Raw genomic sequence first — 10,336 nt, 5'->3', positions numbered from 1 at the left:
CATGAGTCATGTAAAAACATGTTCATTTACATGTAAACGCCTCATGATTCATGTAAAAACATGTACATTTAAACGCCTCATGAATCATATAAAAACATGTTCATTTACATTTAAACGCCTCATAAATCATGTAAAAACATGTACATTTACATTTAAACGTCTCATGAGTCATGTAAAAACATGTTTATTTAAACGCCTCATAAATCATGTAAAAACATGTTCATTTACATGTAAACGCCTCATAAATCATATAAAAACATGTACATTTGCATGTAAACGCCTCATAAATCATATAAAAACATGTACATTTGCATGTAAAGTGTACAAGTTCTTATCTTTGAGTGATTTTTAGTTCGACTCCTGCGTGAGAATTTCTCCAAACTGAAGCTGCTCAGATTTCAGTTTCCTGCACATCAGAAACTGCCCTTGAACGCATCCCGGACAGTTTGTTGTTGCGCGTCATGAAAAGCTCCAGATGTTAGAAACAGATTTGACTGATGTTTATTGTCCGTGAGGTCAGATCTGATCTGGATGTTGTTTCTTTAACAGAAGAATGTTTGAAATGTTCTTCTATTCAAATCAAGTTTAAACTCCTTCAGTAAAAGAAAACAGGCAGGACAGGATGTGATTTATGTATTTTTGTTTAAATCCACCTGAAGTGTTCCGTGTGTGTGTTTCAACTGAACCATCACAAACAGTTTCACATTAAAAAAACACTTTCTCTCACCAGAGACTGAACGTTGATGCGAACTCAACAAAAGGTTAGTTCTGCCCACAGGAAACATTTTCTAGTCTAAACAAAGTAAATTTAGTTTCAGAAACAGCAGCAAACAAATGTCTTACATGAGATTAAACATTTAAATTTCCTTCAACGAGTTCTGTTCTGAGCTGCTGTTAGCTCAACTTCATCAGGAGAATATCAAAGTGTCCAAAGTGCTGCAGGTAAGACGCTGACTCATCATTCCTACACATGCTGGTTTAAACAAGAAGGATCTCTTTAATATCCAAACTGCTTCTTGTTTTCTTCCAGTTTCTACAAACAGGTTTAATAACTTGAAACTGATATGTTTAATAAAGATGGAACTTTCCTGATGAGGGAACAAACTTGCTGAGCTTTATTAAAGCTATAAAACAAGAAGAACAGATCTATGATCAAAGCTGCTCTCACACAGCGGAGCTGCTCTTTTATTTACGGCTGTGATGTTGCATCGTTTGATCTGAAGGTTCTGCAGCAGGATCTGGTCGTCCTGACGGTTCTGCCGTTAACGTTTGGACCCAACTCATCGTGTTCTCATGAGGCTGTTTATTTTGGAAGCTGACGATTCTTTAAAGCTCCTCGTTGGACGAACACAAGCAGCGTTTTGTTTAAATTTAAAAGCAGAAACTGAAGAAAAGTTTTTCTTTAAATTCTTCACTAAGACTTTGTTTCTTTGACCTTTTTGCCCTTCGGACCCTAAAACCACCCGTCAGTCGCCCGGTTCAGGTCCGCGTCTCGTGTCTAACGAAGCGTTTCTCTGAGCTGTTACACGGACGTGTCGGAAAGACTCGCACAGCGGCTGAACTTGAGCGCTTCGATGCGGCGTTTGAACGTTTGGTTTGAAAGATTTCTGAGAGCCGTTTCTCACCGTCCTCCTCCGTCTGTTTGACGATCTCCTCGCTCTCCTTGCTGCCTTCCGGGTTGGCCAGGACGAGTCGCAGCCGGACGGTGACGAAGGGCCGCAGCCCCCTCAGAGTGTAGTGGGACGACGTTTGGATCAGCTCTTCTGCTGCAAACTCCTGCTGGTTGAACACGTACTGGTACTGCACCTGGAACAAACAAGACATGTACTCCAGTACACGCCGTGTGGGACGCCTTTAACTACTTACTGTAGTTACTGGAGTACTTTAACTGTTTAACATCACCTCTGTGGTACAGGAAATGGCATCCAGGCCAGTTCAAATAAACACAAACATCTCTGGAATTGCAACATGTTTAATATCTGATGAACTGACCTGCTGCGTTTGATAAGGTTGATTAGCTGTGGCGGCCATCTTGAACAAAGCTCCAAAAGGTGATCAGTTTAAATGAACACACAACGGTTAATTTCTGAGAGTCTCGTTGCAATCTGCCCAGTGGTTCATGAGATATTTTGCTAACAGTGTTCTGTCAAATGCTTGTATATCGTGTGGAGCTCAGAGTGTGTGTTAGGAAGGACGCTCAGCTACTGCCGCATCAAACGCAGCTCAGTATTTGTCAAACTGGGAGACGGACTTTTGTTTTCTGAACTGGAGTCAAACACTTTGATTAGCTGTGGCAGCCATCTTGGATCAGGTAATCAGCTGATCAATAATTGCCTTCACCTTTTATATTAAAGTCCTTCCAGTTGTTTATAGACGTGGCTACATGATCACCCGCCTTTTTTTTATTCATGCAGCCTTTATTTCTACGGGTTAGTGTCATGGAGGGCTCTTTTACAACAGAGACCTGTTCACACCTGTTCACACCGTGCCAGGTGATATTTAAGCACCGAAACAGGTCAAACAATTAAGAATTTAATTAAAGCAACATGTATATTTAGGAGTTTATGTAACGTTCTTTTGTTAAATGTGTCACGTGTTAGAAACTGTTCGTACCGTCAGATTGTAGCTGTGGCAGCGAGTGACGGCGTAACCAAACGTCTCCCACTGAACCGTCAGCTGGCGGGCTCGGACGTCCACCACGTTCACGTTCTGGGGCCCGTGGACCGGATCTGATGACAGACAGACAGATTACTCACTCGTCAGTCGACCCAGAAGAGGACAAACAGCAACACAGATCTGTTTAATCTGATTATCCTCCTAAACAAGCAGCTAATCTCTGAGCAGCAGATAAACTGTTGGATTAAATGTCTGAAAATGAAGCAACAGATTGCTGTAAGTTCCTCTAATTCTCTACCTTCTATCTGAAATATTGACAGAGTCGTCTGAACAGTGCAGTAAAACTAAAAGAGCTACTTACAGTTAGAGCAGATTAAACTGACCAACTAATTATTTGACTCCTGGATTATTTCAACGATTGCTGGAGTCCATTCAGCTCACATTGACAAACAAACAAACAAAAAAAGAAACAATCAGCAAAGGCTGAAGAAGGAGCTGAGGAGAGCAGGAGGGATTCAATCATGCGCAGGTGTGACAAACAGGAAGCAGGACAAGAACTACAAAATAAAACAGGAAGTCAAACATCATCAACATGAACGGACACAAACTGAACCTGAAGACTTTTGATGAAAATCCAAGAAATCGATCACCAAAAAAAAACCAACAACAACTTCCAGTTATCACTTTTTTAAACAAAAGACCCAGTTTTTATGATTATTAAACAGAAATGAGTGGAAAGCTCCTGCAGTACCTAAAAACTCCTGCGTTGTTTTAATCTGACAGCGTTGATTATTCTTCATATTTTGATGTTTCTTAACTTATTTAAAAATCAATAATCAACTAAATAATCTAAAGCCTCTCCATGACTCTCTCTGAAGCTAAAGAATATTGTTTTATTACATTAAAAGATTGTTCCAGCGAGCTCTTTACAGACGCTCGTGATCCAGATCTGGAACAAATGAGACCAGATTAGACGGGAGGATCCAGATTAACCCTGCAGGCCGTCGTAGACTCACGCTGGGGTTTGAGTACGAATCTTCCCTGCAGGTCAGAATCGTACCAAATGACGGCGGACGTCTCATTTACTGAAACATTTAACGTCTCCTCATGACGTCGCAGCTTTTAAACTCTGGAAGAACTTTACATAAACACATAAAACTTTACTGGATTTAGATTTTTGTTTCAGATTAATAATCCCTGACCGATCACTGAGGCTGACATCAGAGCTACATGTGTGTTTGTTTGGGGGGGGGGGGGGGGGGGGGTTAAACTGTGCATGTTTTTAGACATAAAGCACATCTGTAGTCATATTTCTATGACTCAAAGCCATTTTACAGAATAAATCCCGTTCATCAATACTTTTTACAGGTAACTGTCAAGATGACCTGTTTCCAAGTAGTTTCTGTTCATTTTCAGTTTGACATTTAAACATTTAAACTGAATTCATTTAAATAAAAATCATCTTAACTTTGTAAACCACTGTTTGATCAGTTTGTATGGGGGACGAATCAAGTCTAATGAAGGTTTGTGTTTTTCCTCTGACTGTCTGCGCAGAGGAAACATTTGGTGCAGGAAGCTCCAACGAGACATAAAAACTGAGGCGGATCATAATTTCAGAGTTAAAACTTCTCCAGAGAACAAACAAGAAGAAACCTGTAATTATGCACGCTTATGCAGATCAACGTGGCGTTCCCGTAATAAACACGCTCTCTGTAATTCCTCAATTACAGAGATGTAATCACTCACCACTGAGCCGCCGAGGGAGTGAAACAACCCGTTTTCCTCCATAACTGAGATACACCCGAGTCCTCCTGGTGGTGGAGACTTTCCTCCAAACAAAGACCTAATCTGGAGCCGCCAAGTCAGATTTATGATCAATTACTGATGGAATTAAAGGTCAGACACACAAACAGGAGATCCACTCCTCTTCAACTAACCCAAAACTTAATCCAGGCATCTTTCAGTTGAAGAAAACTAATCTGGATAATTCCAAGATCAGCTTCCCATAATCACACTGCTAATTTGTGTTTGGCAGACTGAACAGAAAAGATGAGATTAGTAAATTATCAGCTTTAATTTGCAGATTCTCAGGACCACGTCTGGAAATGTTTGTTGACAGGACCAAAACCGAAGGAACAAACTTGTAGATGACTGAAGCGTGACGAGGATTAAAAAGCAGGAGAGGTCGTTTAATTATAACGTTGTTTACGTCATAACTTGATGATGATGATGAAGATGATGATGTCACTCCCCAAGCTGACCTGGGTCATGACAAATACCAGATTCCCCACATCGTTAATTTAATTTACAACCTTCTGTCGTTTGTTCCTCTACGTCTAGTTATTAATCTGCATCTTTATGTATTTATTTACTTACTTATATATGTACATATGTTTATGAACCCCTTACACGTAAAGCAAAGTTGTCCTTTTTCATGTGTCCAAACCAGCAGCCACAGGCTAAAACAAGCTAAACAGTAACTAAAAGCTAAAAAGGAAGGATATTAAAAAGTTTTAAAGGATGCAACACTTGTCAAGGTTTGAAGAGTTATCAGTGCACAATAAGAAAATTACATAAATAAAGTTAAAAAGTTTAAAAAGTACAAATGTTCCAAAGACTAAAAGTCATCGTGAACCAGTTGAGTCCACAAAACCAGAGCAGAACCTAGAAACAGAACAGAGTGAATGCTGACTCAGCACTATTATAAAACAATGGAATCAATGCTGGACGATAAAAGTCTGAAGTATTGATGGTCAAGGAGATTTAAGGTTGTAGCTGCTGTTTGGAGGAGGACGCCGTGTCGGGTGACAGATGAGAAAAATATGTATGAAGGTGGAAGAACAATCGTGTTCCTCTGCAGGGACCCCGTCCCACCGGCCGCTTCTACCCTCATTAATCACGAGCGGTCAAGGGTTGGCATGTTAGCTATCGCACGCTGTGAAAGGGCAGCGTGGACGGCCCAGCTGGTGCACAGTGTGACCATGCCCGACAGCGAGGCGTGCTACAGACAGATATGACACACCCTTAACTGCAGGGGACCGCGGGAGTGATTCCCTGATCGATGAAGGTCGACAAAGTCTCAAAACGGTTCCGGTGCTGGTGATTTTTTTAGCTGCAAGTATTTTGGATCGCCTCCGAGACACTGATGATTCACCGACTGTTTGATGGTCAAACCAAGACAGGCAGGAGAAGTAATGGAGACAAACCAGCAGCTGAACGGAGGAGTGATTATTCTTCCTAACTCAACACAATAAAAACACTCAGTCAGCAGTAAAGGAAGTCTAACAGGCTCTTCCTGCTGATGGAGAGGACTCCATCTTGTTGGGATTACATCATCCACTGATTTCAACTGAACCTATAATTATCACGGCCCACCCCCTTGAAAGGTGGGCGATCATGAAGCTGCCTTTGTGCCGGTTTGTGTTTGTTTGTCTGTTAGCGAAATATCTCATAAAGCGGGTTTTACATAAACTTCCAGAAAGTAATCATTAGATGCACGTCTACAAATAATCTGTTGAGTCAACCCAATTTAAAGTAGCTGCCGTGGTTAAGAGACACAAGCAACAGGAAAAATAAATTTGGTGTGTTGGTAGCTGAGAGTCGTCTTTAGTTCAAGCTTGAACAGAGCAGGTACAAGATGTCTGTGGCGGCTGGTGATTTGCATTCAAGGAGCGCTGGTCGATGATGTTTAACCTGTGTGGAACGCTGGGGGGCGATGAAGCGAAATCCTTAAATCTGTCTAACAAAAACTAAACGTGTCATAACTGAAGACATTTAGTCCATGTCCACATAAAAACGTAGTCTTTTCAAAATCGATTACTCGATTACTGCATCACGCTCCTGTTTGGAATCAGTCAGTCCTCCATTGCTCGTCTACAACTGGTCCAACATGCTGCAGCCCAATCTTTAACTGGTACAGGCTATAGAGAGCACATCACACCAGTTTTGGCCTCCCTGCACTGGCTTCCCATTCGCCTTCAGATCCAGTTCAAAATCCTCATGTATGTTTTTAAATTTTAACCTGTATAAATAAAGGTTGATTGATAAATCACTGAACAGTTCTGCCCCATCCTCTCTCACTGACCTTCTGCAGCCATATGTCCCACCTCGCTCTCTGAGGTCAGCAGACCAGATGCTTCTCTCAGTTCCAGAAACCTGTCGTAAGCTCAGAGGTGACAGGGCTTTCTCTGCTGCAGGTCCAAGACTGTGGAATGAGTTGCCACTGCATGTCAGGCAGGCTCCCACACTCACAGTCTTTAAGTTTCGCCTGAAAACCCACTTTTATTCCCTTGTCTTTGACACGGTGTGATTTGTTTTGATCCTGTCTGTAGTCTACAGTGATGGCCTTTTAGTTATTATCCGCTGCTATTTGTATCTATATTTTTATTTTTTGTTTTCCTGTCCGCTGTGCTTGTTTGTTTCTATTGTACAGCACATTGGTTGGCCTTGTTGCTGTTTTAAGTGCTCTATAAATAAATTGGTATGGTAAAATGATACTCTGGTAATGACAGAACTGTTTCTAGAAATGTCTTCATCCACACAGAGACAGAAAATGGCCCAACACTGTGTAGTAACTCCACCAGGCCTGTATGTGGTGCTGTAACGGGGCCACGGCAATCCACCAAAAACGGGAAACAAGGCTTGGAGTGCAGCAGCTAGATGAACATTATCTCGGGTTGTAGGTCAAAAGGCGAAGCTTTCAATTTGCCAGTCGATCTACGTTCCTACCGTCATCTATGGTCACGAGCTTTGGGTTGTGACCGAAAGAACGAGATCTCGGATACAAACGGCCAAAATGAGTTTTCTCCGCAGGGTGTCTGGGCTCTCCCTTAGAGTTAGGGTGAGAAGCTCGATCATCCGGGAGGGACTCAGAGTAGAGCCGCTGCTTCTCCACGTCGAGAGGAGCCAGTTGATGTGGCTCGGGCATCTGGTTAGGATGTCTCCTGGACGCCTCACTGGTGAGGTGTTCCAGGCACGTCCCACCGAGAGGAGACCCAGAGGAAGACCCAGGGCACGCTGGAGGGACTATGTTTCTCGGCTGGCCTGGGAACGCCTTGGGATTCCCCCGGAGGAGCTGAACCAAGTGGCTGGGGAGAGGGAAGTCTGGGCCTCCCTACTTAGGCTGCTACTCCCACGATCCGACCCCGGATAAGCAGAAGAAAATGGATGGATGGATGGATGGATGAAAAAATCTTCATGTATTTACAAAAGCACTTCTGTGCGGACGTTTTGTTCGACCTCAGCCCGAACTTCCTGCGATCACTGAGACAGCAGTAACTAACTCATCTGATCCGAGGCGGAGATTAAGTTGTTTTGTCCGTCTTTAAAAGTACTTAAGAGCCTTTTGGCAGGTAAATGTCTGGTTCCGGAGCGGGTCGGGTGAGGGATTGTGTTTTGGGATGTTTTCCTGGATCTGATGAACGAGCAGCAGAAACGAAGCCATTAATCCAAAGACTTTGGGGAGTCGCTCCAGAGGGGAGAGAACGAGAGGAAGAGGAGGAGTACAGATCAATCTTCCTGCCTCCTCATCCTCCTCCTCGTCTTTTCTTAGACGTTTTGTTTTTGTCTTATTCCTCCAGCTCCAGTCGTTTTATCTTAAACTAGTTGATCCTGCGAGCACTTCACACCTTTTGACTTTGTGTTGTGTTTTTAGAGTCACTTTACTTAAAACTAATTTTAATTTTAGTATTTTTTGTTAATGCAGGCACTTAAATTTAACCCTTTCAAGTCTTTCATGGTTTAAATTGTATCATTTTATTTTTTCACCCTTAACAAAGTGGAAGGTGATACTTTTGCTTGTGTTTTTCTGAATGTTAGCAAAATATCTCATGAACCACTGGATGGATTTTGATAAAACTTTCAGAATGTAATCAGTAGATTTTACCAACAGCTGGTTAATGTTTGGGGTTAGTTCATTTCAAGATGGCTGCCACAGCTAATCAACATTTTTTGAGTTTTTCAGATATTAAGCTACATTTAGGAGTGGCAGTAGCTGAAAGTGTTCCTCAGCAGAGTCTTAAAGATGATTTCTGTCTGTTGAAGTTAAACCTTGACTGCCTGTTAGTAAAATATCTCAAGAACCACTGGATGGATTTTATTCAAACTATGAACGTGATTATTTGATCTTTACCTTTTGGAGTCAGTTAAATTTAACATGGCTGCCACAACTGGTTGAACAGAGCCTAAACAGTTACAGTCTCGCTACTTCACAGTTCGACTTTCACGGACTTTTGCGGTTTTTCAGCGATTGTCAAATTTAATATTACTCACATGATTGGGACGGTACGGGATAAAAAACTAATAAAAAAAAACATCAGACAGGCATCGGCAATTTGTAGTTTTCTTTCAATAAGTCTAATGCAGGTCAAAAGAACTACACTACCCAGAAGGCAACAGTGCTTCCAGCTGCTGCTTTCTGCTGAAATGGAGGGAAAGTTCTGCAACACATTCAAAGTAACGATCTGGCAGGAAAGTCACACATGATCCTGAAGCTCAATTATCCACGTGCACATCAGCCAGGACGGGGCGGTGGACTTCGTCGCTGCAGGGTAGGTCTGCAAAACCGGAACCGAGCCGGACCAGAACCGAGCCACTGGTCTGCAGAGCTGGTGAGTAAAGTGTTGCAGCACTGTACAGTACATATACACATATGTTGTTAAAATGACGTAGGTTTAAGAGTTTAAAACATTGCAAGAGTGTGGGAAGAGTTTATAAATCTTAAAATATATATAAATACAGATAAATACTAAAATAAATACAGCGTTCCTACTTCAAAGATTTTCACTTATTGCGGGTCTCTGGAACGTAACCCTCATGCTAACCGAGGGACTGCTGTATGTCTATGATTTGGTCAGTTCTACAGATATTAAACTAATTTAAACAGTGGTAGTAGCTGAGAGTCATCCTCAGAACCAACTGACTGGTGTAAAAGAACTCACGCAGGACCTCATGATACTGGTGAGATCTTAAAATGCTTCTTAAAGATTTGACCTAAACGGGTGAATCTTTTTGCTTCAACAAGACGATCTCAGTCTACAAACAATCTGCCATTAAAGACGGCGGGCGACATGCATTCCCTCTTACGATCTTACGGTGTTACTGGTCTAGAGTTTGTTGCTCAGTTTGTATAAAATGCTGTTTTTATTTCATGCAGCCTTTTAGCTCGGCTTGTGTTGCTTTAATGTGATTTTCAAACCGACTCTTAAATCGTATCTTGTTCTCCGTCTGCGGCCTCTCCTGCCAGAGCTGCTCCTTCACAGTCCTCTGGCTTTCTGCACGTTTGATTCACGTCTTCTGCTTGGGAAATAACCCGAAAGGCAAGAAAACATGAAAAAGAAAAGAACAGGCGGTGTCAGAGAAAACACAGAGAGCTCCCCTCTGGGAGAAACACGGCAGGGACAAGCGTTCGTTCCGGGGCTGCGTCGGCGTGTGTTTGTACGTCTCAGGCTTTCTGTGCCACTACAAGAACTCGGAGGGAAATGACTTATTACTAGAACTACTCTGGCCAAAGGCTGAAAATATAATTTGGTAACAAACTCCCAGCGATCCCACACAAACACAAACACCAGCGTGCACACCTGAGGCGTTAATGCTGTAGCAGTTGATTTGTTGCAGAGGCTGCACTTTTTATCTGCATCCTCTCTGAAAAGCAATAACAGCCTAACCTCTATCTGCACACACACACACACACACACACACACACACACACACACACACACAC

The 10,336-nt window shown here is 42.3% G+C and overlaps 1 protein-coding gene across 1 annotated transcript in view; it reads right to left on the bottom strand.

Moving 5' to 3' along the window:
- ptprt (protein tyrosine phosphatase receptor type T) overlaps positions 1–10,336 on the bottom strand; it is a 340,867-nt gene that overhangs the window by 186,845 nt on the left and 143,686 nt on the right. Inside the window, exons 9-10 of the mRNA XM_037679934.1 lie at positions 2,614–2,729; positions 1,626–1,806 (exon numbers count right to left, since the gene is read on the bottom strand). Of these exons, the coding sequence (XP_037535862.1) occupies positions 1,626–1,806; positions 2,614–2,729 (297 nt within the window). The remainder of the gene's footprint in view (positions 1–1,625; positions 1,807–2,613; positions 2,730–10,336) is intronic.

This window comes from Nematolebias whitei, chromosome 7 (assembly GCF_014905685.2).
Source record: "Nematolebias whitei isolate Nwh7 chromosome 7, NemWhi1, whole genome shotgun sequence".
NCBI lineage: Eukaryota > Metazoa > Chordata > Actinopteri > Cyprinodontiformes > Rivulidae > Nematolebias > Nematolebias whitei.
The sequence above is the reverse complement of the archived record's forward strand: the minus strand, read 5'-3'. Positions and strand labels throughout refer to the sequence as shown.